The sequence below is a fragment of the Cynocephalus volans genome, chromosome 4 (genome assembly GCF_027409185.1).
Source record: "Cynocephalus volans isolate mCynVol1 chromosome 4, mCynVol1.pri, whole genome shotgun sequence".
In the NCBI taxonomy this organism is placed as follows: Eukaryota; Metazoa; Chordata; class Mammalia; order Dermoptera; family Cynocephalidae; genus Cynocephalus; species Cynocephalus volans.
In genome coordinates, this window is record NC_084463.1 from 38,168,976 (window position 1) to 38,184,857 (window position 15,882).

Below are 15,882 nucleotides of genomic sequence, written 5' to 3' on the forward strand. Positions count from 1 at the left end.
AAAAATAATATTCAACTAATACCCACATGCCATTTACCTGGATTCACCTGCTGTTAACGTTGCACCTCCTTAGCTTCATCTTCATCTCTCTCTCGCTTCCTCTCTACCTTTCTTTCTTTCTCCCTCATCAGTTGAACATCTCATGAAATTTTTCCTCTAAATATTTCATTATAAATTTACTAAGAATATGACTATTCTACAGAATTAGAGAGCAGTTATCTACTTCAGAAAATTTAATTGTATAAGGATTTTTTTTTTTTTTTTTGTCTTTTTCGTGACTGGTACTCAGCCAGTGAGTGCACCGGCCATTCCTATACAGGATTTGAACCTGCGGCGGGAGTGTCACCACGCTCCCAGCGCCGCACTCTCCCGAGTGCACCACGGGCTTGGCCCTGTATAAGGATTTTTTTTTTTTTTAATTTTTATTTTGTCGATATACAATGTGGTTGATTATTGTAGCCCATCACCATGTATAAGGATTTTGAATGGACAATGAATGTAAAAATGAAGAGCTTTATAGTACAGTGAAACAATTCTTCAAAAAAGGATGAAAATGAGATAAGACATCATTTTTTGAATCTGAAAAACAACATAGGCATAAAGTCCTAAACACTGGATGTGTAAAGAGAAGGAAAAGAAACTTTAGTACCAAAATTTCCTACTTTATAGTTCCCTGAAAGGCAGGTCTCACATTCAGCATTTTCTTCAGAGACCCCATGACATCCTTATTCCTAAGACTATATATTAAAGGGTTTAGCACAGGTGTGAGTATGGTGTAGAAGACAGACACCACCATATCCTTCTTGGCAATGTGGTAGGAGCTGGGGAGCATGTAGGTATAGATGGCAGCCCCGTAAAAGAGGATGACCACCATCATGTGGGAGAAGCAGGTGGCGAAGGCCTTCTTCTGGCCCTCTGTTGAGTTCATCCTGTGGATGGTGAGGAGGATGAATGAATAGGAGCTTAAAATGACTGTCACAGGGATTAAGAGCATGAGGACACAGCACAGGTACATGAGTGTCTCATAGAGGGATGTGTCCGAGCAAGAGAGCATTATTACAGCAGGGACTTCACAGAAGAAGTGATGGATCTCCCGGGATCTGCAGAAGGGGAAGGTCATGGTAATGGGAGTGAGCATGAAGCCATCCACAGATCCCAGGAACCAGCAGCCAGATGCCAAGAAAAGACACACCCTATGGTTCATGAGGACAGGGTAATGGAGAGGATGACAGATGGCCACATAACGGTCATAGGCCATGGCAGCTAAAAGGAAAAATTCTGAACCTATGAGAGTCACATAAAGGAACATCTGCATCCCACATCCAGGGGCTGAGATCTTATTCTGTCCTGTGACCTGGTTAATGAGCATCTTGGGCACAGTGACAGAAACGTACATCATGTCCATGAGAGACAAGTGGCTGATGAAAAAGTACATGGGGGTGTGCAGGTGAGCAACAGACTGTATCAGAAGGATTAGGACAGCATTTCCAGACAAGGCCATCAAGAAAACTACAAAAATGACCACACACAGGAGAGCTGGGTGTTTGGATTGACTGAAGAGTCCAATCAGGATGAAATTTGACCATCCAGTGTAGTTGGCCATCCAGGTAGTGTTGTCCATGAAGTTTCACCTAGGCCACCAAGGAGAGACTTAGGGTTAATGAGATGCAGTCCTCTGAAATAAGTGTTTAGTGATTCTGCACGGGTGTGTTTGTGTATGTGTGTGTGTGTGTGTGTGTGTGTGTGTGTGTGTGTGTGTGTGTGTGCATGCACCAGACTGATTGTCCTAACTGGAGAAAATCCCATGGACCTGTATATGTGGGTTTTGTAAATTATCTATAATTTAACAAACTTAGAAAACAAACTAAGAAATCACACTGTGGGTCAAAAGAATTGGTAACCTATGACAAGGTTACCACAGTTCAAGGTCATAAACTTTCCTGATGACAGATAGTGTGAAAATTTGTCAGACTTGCTGCCGTATGGTAACACAAGTGATAAATCATTAACAAAAAGACAAATCAAATTCCTTATTTCTAGAGTTTTTGTTATAGATGCCTGAATTGAATTAACCTCTTTGGTTTAAGGATCCAATTGGATTCTTAAAAACACTCAGAGGTATGTTCCATACAAGAAAGATTTAGAAAGTAACTGAAGCATAATTTGGGGAAAATCCATACCATATGTTTTAACACCCTCTGCCTATAGGATGGGGCCACCCTGTCAGGCCCTGCAGTTGTGTGGAGCAAGCTCTACTTCCCACAAGCACAGTGGGGTCCTGATGCATAACCGACCTCTTAGAGACTGCAGCCAGACTACAGCCATGGGTCCAGCTTCCTCCCTAGACACCATTTCTCTGTCCACTGTACACAAATATAAGCTAAGAATAATGTTTCACCTCAGGTGTGGTGAGGATTAAGTGAGGTAAAGTAATGAGAGGACTTAGAATACTATGAGCTACAGATGAATAAACACATACACAGTAGGTTTTAAAGAGTTAATACCTACACTAATTATTCTGCAGAACTTACCTAAGAGATGGCTGTTACCATTATAGTCTTATGAATTGGAATACATCACTTCAATTCTCCAGTTTTAGTACCTATTCATACATTTAAGAATTTGGTTTTAAAAATAAAATGAAAAAGATCTGCAAAAAAATTAATTAATAAAGCATAAAACACTCTTAAAAATTTGGATTTGATAATTCTTGTATATATATTAATACTTATTTCATGTAAAATGTATAAACTAGACATATATATTTATTAAAATATATATAAAATAATAATATATTTAAATATGAGTAAGTACATAAATTTTTTATTGTAACCCTGGTTAATCAGATCTCCTTTCTGTCTACCACATCCTGCTCCAAGTTTATGTCCTTAAGTTTCCTGCGATTTTCACTAAATCTCAGGATTTAGAGTGTCACTAAAGTTTACCAGATGAGGATTTAATTGTTTTTGCAAATGTCATCTGTTTTATTACCTGACACGATCAATTCTTCATGGAAACTGAGAAGCGGAGAAGGCAAACACACTGAGATCTCTCTCCAGTTCACTGTTTCCCCTCTGTCTTGAGGCTCGCCTGCCTCTGAATTAGACGCTGAGGTCAAATCAAAGACAAATCAAATTTGATTCCACTTAAAGAAGTCACAGTTAGTTTATTCGGGGAAAAATATACCTAAATGTGATTTAAAGTAGACTTTTTAAGCAGGTATAAAATAAATAAGAAAGATCGATAGACACAAAATACATCTGGTCTCTCTATAAAGAATCAATAATAGCTTCTTTCATATTTTCTCTTGAGATTAAACCATTTCTGACATGTTAAATGTTAAATTTTGATATCTCTTACCAACAGGAAGGAAATAATAGCTACTTTTTGGAGAAGACTTTAGCAGTAGTTATGATGCAGGGATATTTCAGAAAAAAATTTACAAGTTTCAAATACATTTTATACTCTTGTTATAATTCCAAAAACCTATTATGATATTCCACTCATTAAAAGTTCCAACTTCTGAGGTCCTGATGCAATAGAAGACACTACAAATTAATTTGATACCATAATAGAAATAGCCAATGCATCTGAAACACATACCATTTATATATATATATATGCATTTTATATATATATATGTATTTATATATATATATATATATATATAAATACATATATATGTTTTTTTTTTTCTATCCAATCCTAACTCCTTTGGCAGATGGAAGCTGAGCTCTGTGAAAAATTTAGAACAGTTTAGTAATTTGCAAAACACATCTGCTGACCTCCTCTGTGGCCAAAGTGAATAAAGGACCTGAGTAGTGCCCAGCCCATGTGAAGATCTTGAAGCTGTTCTCTGAGTGAATGGAGAGAGAGCAGGAGGGCAGGGGTAGCGGGTGCTGCACCTTGGTGAGTGGGGGTCATTGTCATCAAGCCATGCTGAACAGCCCACCCAGAACACCAGAAGCGGGAATACTGTGTCTGAACCACACATTGCAACTGGACTCTCTATTCATTCTTATTCTCTATCCAATTGCTTAAATTTCATGTAAACATCTTAGTGCATGTTTAACTTGGGAAATTATTAATAGTGATGGTAGAGTGATACAGAACATTTATTGAAAGCTGACAGCATCTCAGGAATTGTTCTAATGCTTTACCACATTTCATCTTCCCCAGGAGCCTGTGAGGTACTTACCTTATTTTCTCCTTTTACAAATTACAAAATTCAGGTTCTTAGGATATCTGCCTAAGTAACCTGAGAGAGGACTCGTGTCTAAGTGGGTAGCAGCGCCTGTAACTCTGCCTCAGTTCTCTTCCATCTGCAGCCTACAGTTTGGATTTTGACCATTCACTGTCAATTTCATAAGAAAAACATAAATACGTTTGAGACATATGTTTCTAGTATCTTCTAGCCCTGGGAAATCATCCCCATTCAAAGTAACATCAGTCGCTTTTTCTCTGTAAAATTTCAAACTCAGAAAAACAAATGCATCATCATAGGAAATTCTAAAAATATATGCTCTTTTGTCCATAAATATTTGGAATCAAAAACCCATTTCCTAATATGTATATAAGTATTATATAAAAGCATATTTTTTTAAAGCACATTTTCTTTCTTGATAAAAATAGGTGATGAGAGAAAATGAGAAAATACTGTCAAGAACTAATAGAATGTTTCAAAAGCAGAACAACAAGTCAAGAACAATGTTGACCCTTTTGCTCCTGAAGCACTGTCCACCTGTCCAGCAGAACGCACCTTCAGATGATGTCTTGAGCCTCATTTAGATTGGCTAAGGAAGTGTGGCCTGGTTAAGTTTGCAAAGAAAAGTAGAAGAGTGACATCATCCCTGCTTTGACTATGCTCATGAGGGGGATGGATGAACGTTTACAGTTAATAAATCTCCTCTGGGGATTTGGAGAAGAACACAACACACAGCTAAAGAAGCTGTTGTACTTTTCTAGTTTTCCTCTAATGGTTTTTTATAAAAATCTCATTTTATTGTTAAACTCAATATGTTATCCAATATTAACAGTAGTCTCAAGTCTCACCATTGTCAATAAAATCTATCGTATTGCACACAGGTATTGATATTCAACTCTGTAACCCACAGGTACATACAATCAACTATGTTTTGATTAAAAAATAAATACATAAATAAATAAAAAAGAAATACGTTAGTTAGTCAATATATAGCCTTAGTCTTTTTCGCTTCACAAAATACTTTCCATATTTGTGTTTGTGTGTGTGTATCTTCATTTAATCTTCAAGTAAACTTTGGGAGATATTGTTATTTTTCTTTGTTCCTTTCACAAGTGTAGAATCCAAAATTCAGAGTTGAATTGATGTGCCCAAAACAACACCGCTAATCAGTACTGTTGTCAAGACTAAAATTGAGATCACCTTCTTCACATCTTCAACTCTCTCACTCTTCTTTAGGTTACTGATTATGCTTTTTTCCCCCTGTCATTCGTTTGCAATATATGTTGCTTTAGTGTTGCATTAAATTTTAAATTGTTTATATTTTAAATACTGACATCCAAATTATAAAAAATATCTAAAAGCACAAACTGGTTCTATGAAAATTTAAAAATCAATCATAATGTCATCACCCAGACAAAAATTACACTTTAAAAATTGCATCTTGCCTCCAAACTACAAATATTTGTTGAGTGTACACCACAAAAACAGGGAAGAAGATAGAAGCAAAACGACCCTTTTGGATCTTGCAGCCAAGTGCTTCTGAACTTTTTTCTGACTGCGTGTTCTGAAAAAATGTAGATTATTTTCCCATGTCATGAAAGTCTTTTCACAACAGCCTTTGTCCATACAGTGTTTTCTGTTTGTCCAGCCCACACTGGCCAACTGAAGCCTTCTCTGACTTCCAGGGCTTAAGCCTGCAGACTGTTTGTCCTGACTCCTTTGATACCTGGTTTTCTGTAAAACTTTGAAAGTGCGGGACCTAGGAGGGGACACTGGACAGTCCCTGGCAGCTGAAGTCAACAGGGCCCATGTGGGGCTGCTGGCTTCATCACCCTGGAGGCAGTTTCAGTGGCATTGGTGAGATACAGGGTCTGGGCTGCTACAGAGCAGTAAAGGGCATGTGAGGCTACAGTAGTGTGGACTCCTGGTCCTTGGGTGACAATGCTCCCCTCCCTGCTTTTGTATCAATTCCCATAGCCCTTTGCCACTTCTATAACCAATCTCCTTCATTTGCTTTCTTTAGCCTGAAATATGTAGAGGGTTTTCTATTTTTTTTCATAAAATTCTTCTATAATTGTTGAGATTATTCTGAGATTTTTTTGTTTTACTAGCATTTTGAAAAGAATATTTCCCCATTTGAAAATACTTACTAAGTATAAATAATGACAGGAAAGCTATTGATCTTTATGTAACTACCTTGTTCCACATTTTAAAAATCTGCTACTAATTACAATATTGCAGATAATTCTCTCACATTTGAACATTTTCATTAGATATTTTAGTTCTAGTTTATGTATTAAGGCAATGCACTATACTCTAAAACGATATAATTTACTTTTAATAAGAAAAAACATCACTCTCTTTTTCCAGTTCATAATGGTTTTTACTCATATAGAAATACACTGGGTGCTGACTTCATATGCTTTGCCTAAAACTAAATAACTGAAAAAATATAATAAGGTAACAGGACATAAAAGGAAAGTGCAAAATCAGTATCTTCACATACATAAGCGATAACTAGTTAAATATATATGACTAAGTGAATATATCATTTATAGAGAATAAAGTTTTAGGAATTAAACTTCCCTACCCATAAGCATGTAAAACTTGTATGAGGAAAATTTGAGAATAATTCTGAAGACACATGTACAGACATTAAGAAATGGCAAGATACCTGCCCAGGGCTAAGGAGGCAGGGCCACCACCCTTATGGACTCAGAGAAGAACATCAAGCCAAAGAGGATTATTCCCAAGTCTTCAAATCTAATGATATTTGCCACCCTAAGTTTTGAACTTGCTTTTATTTTATTTCCAGTATTTCTCTTATGGAATGGGAATGTCTATCCTTTATTTGTATCATTGTTATGTTGAGGTTTTTTTATTGGTTATGAATACTCATGAGATATAAACCTGATTCTCACCCCTTGTGCCCATGATGTGGGGGCAAGTTTCACACTAGCTGTATACCCACTATCACAAATTGCATTGGTACCCCATGTCCCTCACCCAATTACCCAACCTCCCTCTTCCTCCCCATTTCTCGCCCACTCCACATTGTAACCCCAGAAATGTTCTCTCCCTCTGCAAGCCCAAAGCACTGCTATGGTCTTTCTTTCCTTCCTTCTTTCTCTCTTAGCTCCCACATATGAGTGAGTATATGTGGTATTCATCCCTCTGTGCTTTCCTTATTTCACTCAACATAAGTTTCTCCAGGCTCATCCATGTTTTTGCAAATGGGAGAATTTAATTCTTTTTTATGTCAGAGTAGGATGCCACGGTATATGTATACCAGTTTCCTTATCCAGTTATCCACTGATGAACAGGTAGGTTGGTTCCCTGTCTTGGCTATTATAAACAGAGCTGTGATGAACATGGGAGTGCAGGTATCTTTGACATGATAATTTCTGTTCCTCTTGGTATATACCCAGAAGTATATTTCTGGATCATATGGAAGATCTATCTGCAGTTGTTTGAGAAACCTCCATACTGTTTTGCATAGTGGTTGTACTAATTTACAGTCCCATCAACAGTGTAGGAGTGTTCCCTTCTCTCCACACCCTCACCAACATTTGTTATTCACCATCTTTTTTATTATAGCCAGTCTAATTGGGGTAAGCTGATATCACATTGTAGTTTTAATTTGCATTTTCCTGATGACTAGTGATGTTGAGCATTTTCTCATGTACCTGTTGGCCATTTGTATGTCTACCTTTGAAAAATGTCTATTCAGCTCCTTTGCCCAATTTTTTAATTAGCTTATTTTTTTTTTACTGTATAATTGTTTACTTGTATATTATGGATATTAAACCCTTGTCAGATGTATAGTTAGCTAAAATTTACTCCCACTCTGTAGGTTGTCATTTTACTCTGTTGATTGTTTCCTATGCTGTGCAGAAGCATTTTAGTTTGATATAGTCCCATTTGTATATTTTTTCTATGGCTTCTTGTGCTTTCAGGCTCCTGTTCATAAAGCCTCTGCCCCGACCTAGTTGGTGTACTGTTTCACCTATATTTTGCCATAGTACTTTTACAGTTTTGGGTCTTATACTTAAGTTTTTAATCCATTTTGAGTTGATTTTAGTGAATGGTGAGAGATGCATATCTAGTGTCATTCTTCTGCATATGGATATCCAGTTTTCCCAGCACCACTTGTCGAAGAGGCAGTCTTTTCCCCAATGTAGATTTTTGTTGCCTTTGTCCAATATCAGATGGATGTAAGCCTGAGTGGTGATTTCTGGGTTCTCAATTCTACTCCACTGGTCTGAATGTCTATTTTTATACCAGTACCATGCTTTTTAGGTTATAATAGTTTTGTAGTATAATTTGAAGTCCAGTAGTGTTGTGCCTACAGCTTTATTTTTTTTACTGAGGATTGCTTTGGTTATTCGGGATCATTTGTTGTTACATATGAAAGGTAAGATTGTTTTTCCTATTTCTGTGAAGAATGTCATTGGTATTTTGATAAGGATTACACTGAATCTGTAGATCACTTTGGAAAGTATAGACATTTTCACAATGTTAATCCTTCCAGCAGAGGAGCAGGGAATATTTTTCCATTTTTTGTGCCTTCTTTAATTTTTTTCAGAAGTGGTTTATAGCTCTTATTGTAGAGGTCTTTCACCTCCTTGGTTAAATTGGTTAAGTATTTTGTGTGTGCGTGTGACAATTGTAAATGGTCTTACTTTCTTTATTTTTTTATTAGTTCATTATTTGAGTATATAAATGCAACTGAATTGGGGGCATTTATTTTGTATCTTAAAATGTTACTGTAGTTATTAACCAGCTCTAGGAGTTTTTTGATAGAGTCATTAGTTTTTTCTATATAAAGTATCATGTCATCTTCGAATAGAGACAGTTTGACTTTGACTTTTCCAATCTGGATTCCCTTTATTTCTTTCTCTTCCCTGATTGCTCTGGCAAGTACCTCTAGTACTATGTTAAATAGAAGTGGAGAGTAGGCATCCTTCCCTTGCTCCTAGTCTTAAGGGAAAGGCCCTAAGTTTTTTCCCATTCATGATGCTGCTGGTGGCGGGCTCATCATAAGTGGCTTTTATTCTGCTGAGAGAATTACCTTCTATTACTAATTTGTTAAAAGTCATTATCATAAAGGGATGTTGAATTTTGTCAAATGCTTTTTCAGCATCCATTGAGATAACCATATGGTCTTTTTCCTTGAGTTTTTTGATGTGATATATCACATTTATTGACTTTCATATGTTGAACCATCCTTGCGTCCCTGGGATGAATCCCATTTGATCATAGTGTATGTACATTTTTTAATGTATTGCTGTATTCTGATTGCTAACATTTTGTTGAGGATTTTTGCATCTATGTCAAAAAGGATATTGGCCTGTAATATTCTTTTTTGTTGTTTCTTTATCTGGTATTGGTATCAGAGTTATGTTGCCCTCATAGAATGAGTTTGGGAGAGTAGCTTCTGTTTCAGTTGTTTGGAATAGTTTGAGGAGAATTGGTAGTAACTTCTCTTTAAAAGTTTGATAGAATTCAGCTGTAAAGCCATCTGGACCCAGACTTTTCTTTGTTGGAATATTGCTAATTACCACTTCAATCTCATTGCTTGCTTGTTGGTCTGCTCAGGTTTTCAATCTCTTCATGGTTCAGTCTTGGTAGCTTGTATGTGTCTAGAAACTTATCTATATCTTCCAGATTTTCATATTTGTTGTCATATAGTTGTTTACAATAGTCCCTAATGATTCTTTCTGTTTCTGTAGTATCAGTTACTGTGTCTCTCTTTTCCTTTCTGATTTGTATTATTTGGGTCTTCTTTCTTCTTTTTTTTTTTAACCTAGCCAATGTTTTGTCTATTTTATTTATCTTCTCAAAAAACCCACTTTTTGTTTTGTTGAAATTTTCTACTGTTTTCTGGGTCTCTATTTCATTTAGTTCTGCTCTGATCTTAATTATTTCTTTCCATCTACTAACTTTAGGTTTTGATTGTTATTGTTTCTCAAGTTCTTTGAGGCATAGCATTAAGTCATTTATTTGAAGTCTTTCTCTTCTTTTGATGTAAGAATTTATTGCAATAAATTTGCCTCTTAGTACTGCTTTTGCACTATCCCACAGGTTTTGGTATGATGTATCTTTATTTTCATTAGTTTCTAGAAATTTTTTTATTTCCTGTTTAATTTCTTCTTGGACCCATAGGTCATTCAAGAGCCTATTATTTATTTTCCATGTATTTGTATAGTTTCCAGAGTTTCTCATATTATTAATTTCCAATTTTAGTCCATTGTGGTCTGAGAAGATAGTTGGAATGATTTTGACTTTTTAAAATTTGCTGAGACTACATTTGTGGCCTAATATGCAGTCTATCCTGGAGAATGTTCCATGTGCTGATGAGAAGAAAGTATATTCTTTAGTTGTTGGGTGAAATGTTCTATATATGTCTGCCAAATCCAGTTCATCTATGGTGTAGATTAAATTCTGTGTCTCTTTGCTGACTTGTTGCCTGGAAGATCTGTCCCATACTGAGAGAGGGGTGCTCAGATCACCCACTATTAATGTATTAGGCCTATTTATTTCTTTAGATCTAAGAGTGTTTGCTTTATATATCTGGGTGCTCCAGTATTGGGTACATATATATTTATGATTGTTATGCTTTCCAGCTTGAGAGATCCTTTTATCAGTTTATAGTGGCCTTCTCTGTCTTTTTTTATGTTTTTTGGTTTAAAATCTATTTTGTCTGATATAAGAATAGCTATTCCTGCTTGTTTTTGGTTTCCATTTGCATGGTATATCTTTTTCCATCCCTTCACTTTTAGTCTGTGTGTGTCTCTATAGGTGAGGTGGGTCTCTTGAAGACAGCATACACTTGGGTCTACCTTTTTAATCCAGTCAGTCAGTCTGTGTCTTTTGACTGGGAAGTATAGTCCATTCACATTTAGGGTAGTTATTGACAAGTGTTGCTTAATTCCTGTCATTTAATTTCTTTTTGTTTCGCTGGTTTAAATATTTTTTGATCATTATTTCACCTTTTATTTCTCTTCTTCGTTGTTAGTTGGAGATTTAAGGAGGGATGATTTAGCTTCTCTTTCTTTTTTTGCTGGCATTTTTGTTTTAATGGTGGATTATGCTCTTTCTTGTGTGTTTGTGATAATGGTCACCATTATTGAGATTCCAGATGAATGACTCCCTTGAGTATTTCTCACAGGACTGGTCCTGTGGTGGTGAACTCCCACAACATTTGTTTGTCTGTAAAATACACTATTTCTCCCTCATTTCTGAAGGAGAGCCTTGCTGGGTAAAGAATCTTGGCTGACAATTTTTTTCTTTCAGTATTTTGAATATATCATTCCACTTTCTTCTGGCCTCTAGGGTTTCACTTGAGAAGTCTGTTGTTTGTCTGATAAGTGTACCCCTAGAAGTGACCAGATGATTTTCTCTTGTTTCTTTTATAATTCTCTCTTTGTATTCGAGTTTTGCAAATTTAACTATAATGTGTCTTGTGGAGGATCTTTTTGGATTGGATCTGTTTGGGGACCGTTGGGCTTCCTGGATCTGAAGGTCTGTATCTCACCATGCACCTAGGATATTTTCTGTTACTGTTTCCTTGAATAGATTTTCAATACCTTTTCCTTTCTCCTTCCCTTCTGGAATACCCACAATTTGAATTTTAGAGCACTTGATGTTGTCTGTTGTCTCTCTTAGATTTTCCTCATTATTTTTAACTCCTTTTTCCTTTTTTTGGTCTGCCTGAGTTATTTCAAAAAGACCATCTTCAAGCTCTGGAATTCTTTCTTCTGCTTGCTCTACCCTGCTGCTCAAGCTCTCTGTTGTACTTTTATTTTATTGAGTGAATTTTTCATTTCTAGAAGTTCTGCTAAACTCTTTTTTATGGTTTTAATCTCTTTTTGTATTTCCTCCTTCATGTTCTGGGTATTTTTTCTTATTTCATTGTGTTCTCTAATTGTGGCTTTCTTTATTTCTTCAAGTTTTCTTAAGATCATTGCTTGGAATTCCTTTTCAGACATTTCAAGGATTCCCTTTTCCATGGAGTCTGACATTGGAGCATTACTGTATTCTTTCAGTGGTGTCATTTCTTCTTGTTTATTTGTAGTGTAGTATATTTTGTTGACATTTGGTCATTTGGTAGAGGGTTTGCTTCTTCTATTAAACTAAGGTTGGCTGTGGAGTGGCCCTGGTTGCTACTGTGATAATGAATTGTCTTTGCATGACAGTAGGTTGTGTGTTGGTTGTGGGTTATGTTAAACCACCTTGGGTCCTGTTCCAGAATCTGTAGTCATGGAATGAGCCCCCAGCTGTCTCACCTCCATGGGTCTGTCAGTGGGAGCTGGTGCTTCCCTCCAGGTCCAAGGTGGGGGGAGGTGTCAACAGCACCACCCATGTCTGCTAGGCTCACTTCTTGGTGTGTCAGATGGTGAATGTGGGTGCTTCCCTCTGGGTCCAAGGAGTGGGGCAGGGTCTCTGGAACCACCAGCATCTGCTGGGCTCACCTCTTGGTGGGTCAGGCAGTAGGGGGAGCTGGCACTCCCTTCCAGGTCCAAGGAGCCATTGTTATGTTTTGAAAACAGACAACTCGCTGTCTGGTTTCACAGGTTTGCAGGAGAGAATTTTTCCTCAGATTAATCATAAGTGGATTCTCACTTATACCTGATTTAGATAATATTTGGATTAAATTTTGGACTTAGAAATGATCCTGTAATGGTTTAAAACTTTTGGAGATTTTGAGATAGGGAGAAGGTGTTTTCCATGTGAAAAGGACATGAGTTTGGAGAAACCAAAGGGCAGAGTGTTATGGAATAAATAATGTTCTTCTAAAATGTGCAAATTCTTCACCCCCAGTTCCTAAGAATATGGCCTTATTTGGAAATAGGGTTGCAGCAGACATAATTAGCTAAGATGAGGTCATACCAGAGGATGACCAGACAAAAGGGAAATTTGGACACAGACACACACACAGGGAGAACATCATGTGAACATTGGACTCATATTGCCACAAGCCAAGCAACTACCAGAAGCTAAGATAGGGGCCTGGACTTCTATATTCTTCTCTAGCTCCTTCAGAAGGAGCAGAGAAGTAGGAGAATAGCCCTACTGATGCTTTGATCCTGGATTCCTAGCCTCTGGAACTATCAGACAATAAATTTCTGTTGTTCTAAGCCACCCAGTTTGTGGTCATCATTACAGCAAGCTTAGAAAACTAATCAAGGAGTTCTGGTCAAGATGGTAGAATAGACGGTTCCCAGTGTCACTCTCTCCTACAAATCAACCAATTTACAACTATAAAAATGTAACAGCCAAGCTGGGGACACTGGAACTCAGGAAAAGGAGGAGAGACCTTCGGAGTTCATGAAGGTGGGAGAAACCACGATGAGAGAAAGAAAAAACTGCTCTGAGCATTTCAAGCCATGACCACTGTAATGCTGGAGCTGATGAGTGCATGGAGCAGGGGCCAGCAGAAGCTGCAGCTGTTCCCTTCAGATGGAGTTACTTGCAGGTGGCAGGGGAGAAGAGGACCCTTGGCAGCCTCCAATTCAGCAAGACCACTAACAGGGTTCCTGTGGAGCCAGACAACTGAAAAAAGAGAGCCATTTAGAAGCTCTGAGTCATCATAAGGGACCAGCACAGGGCCCGTCCCATGGGAAGTGTTTGGAGCACAGGCAGTAGGGGACACAGGCCCACCAGGAGAACACTGGGACACAGCAAGGGCAGCCAATCTGCCCCCCAATCAGCACAGGACAACTCAGAGGAGACTGGTCGAGAATACAGAATTGCATAGAGTGCAGTTTGATGAAGAAACTCAGGTCCAAATCAGAGATTCTACACAACCTAGATCCACTGGGTCTCTGGAGAGCTGGAAGTACCTATAAGGTCAACCATTAAACTCTGAGCTGCACAAAAAGCCTTCCCCAGGGAAACAGCAAGAAAGCAGCAATTTAGCTCAACCGCACAGCTCAAGTACTGGTTCTCACAGGGAGTGTCCCCATTTTAGAACTACGTCCTTGTTTGGCCCTGGGCTTGCCACCATTACCATCTGCCAAAGAACCCAGGGGCAGTCACACTGACCCACGTCTCAGGTAACAGGCCTGCTAACCTTAGTCCCAGCTATGGACCCTGAGCAATCTGTGATCCAGCTCCAGCCCCTCTCATCCATGGTCTCAGAGACTCCTGCCTGCCCAGAGACCTTCCAGGAGACATGGCCACTTGTGCCCCCAGAGATAGGCACACCAAACTAGGTCCAACTGCACATCGTGGAGCAGCACTGTGACCTGGCTCCATCACTCTCCACCGCTGTCCAAGAGTGGTCCTGCCCAACCAGTGACCCTCCAGGAGACACACTCATTCTTATCCCCAAAAGTAAGACTGCCTCACTCATCCATAAGCTGGGGGCAGTCTGCATTCACAGGGAATGGGCAAGAGGCACACACGTCCATACAGGCCACCAGAGAAGGGAAAGGGTGAGGGGAAGGGGATTAGTGAGAAGCTGGCAAAGGGCCACAAAAATTTATTACAATGTGTAACACTGAATATACTAATTATCCCATTTTAAGCATCATATATTGTACAAAAGTAATGATATTCAATGCCGAATTCCACAGATATGTACAACCAATTGTGTTTCAATTAAAAATATAATAAAATCAGCCACATAATGTGTGTGTGGTTGGGGTAAAAGTCTTTAGTTTTTGGAGGCAATTAATCATAAGTTGTTATCAGTTCAAAATAAATTACTACTTAACATTCTTTCAGATTTAAGGACACACATGGACAATGTAAAATGATTTTAAAAAAAATAAAAGATATTTCATCCAAATGGTAACCTAAAGAGAGCAGGTATCACTACACTTATACAAGATACAATAGACTTTGAGTCAAAAACTGACCAAAGGGCAAAGGCAGTCAATTCATAATAATAAAAGTGTCAATTCAGCAATATGATATAGCATCATAAATGTATATTCATCTAACAGCAGCACACCTAAATATATAAAGCAAACATTGACACATCTGCAATAAAACAATGGTAGAAGATTTTAATACTCCACTTACAATAACGGGCATATAATCTTGACAAAAACACAATAAGCAAACAGCAGATTTAAACAACACTTGAGACCAAATTGACCTAACAGACATGTACAAAACACTCCACTCAACAGCAGCAGAATACTTATTTGTTAAAGCACACATGGAATATCTTCCAGAGTAGATCACATGCTAGGTTGTCTTAAAAAATTCAAGATAAAAATCATACAAATCATCTTTTATGACTAAAATGGAATACAACTAGATGTAATTAACAAAAGAAAAAATTGAAAAATTATAAATACATACAAAATTATCTCTTTCACAGATAACATATTACATAAAGAGAAACTTTGATAATCCAACAATAAAGAACTAATAAATTACTTCAGTAAAAATGCAGGATATGAAATACACATACAAAAATCAGTTACATTTCTATATGGCAACAATGAACCATCCACAAAGAAAATTTAACAAAGCAATTCTATTTACAACCATATCAAGCAATTCTATTTACAACAGTATGGAAAAAATTACTTAGAAATAAACTTAACCAGGAATGAAAGGCGTATACACAACACCATAAACTGCAAAACAGTGATGAAAAGACATCTCATGTTCATAGACTGGAAAAAGTTAATATTATTAAAATGCTCATAGTACAAAAA

The 15,882-nt window shown here is 37.5% G+C and overlaps 1 protein-coding gene across 1 annotated transcript; it reads right to left on the reverse strand.

The window, feature by feature from the left end:
* Positions 1–658: 658 nt before the first annotated feature.
* On the reverse strand, positions 659–1,621 carry LOC134374729 (olfactory receptor 2T29-like). The gene has a single exon (XM_063092670.1). The coding sequence runs from the start codon at positions 1,619–1,621 to the stop codon at positions 659–661; it is 963 nt and encodes a 320-aa protein (XP_062948740.1).
* Positions 1,622–15,882: the final 14,261 nt, after the last annotated feature.

Coding starts and splice junctions, on each gene's coding strand:
- LOC134374729 (XM_063092670.1), bottom strand. CDS start 1,621: ATGGACAACACTACCTGGATGGCCAACTACACTGGATGGTCAAATTTC.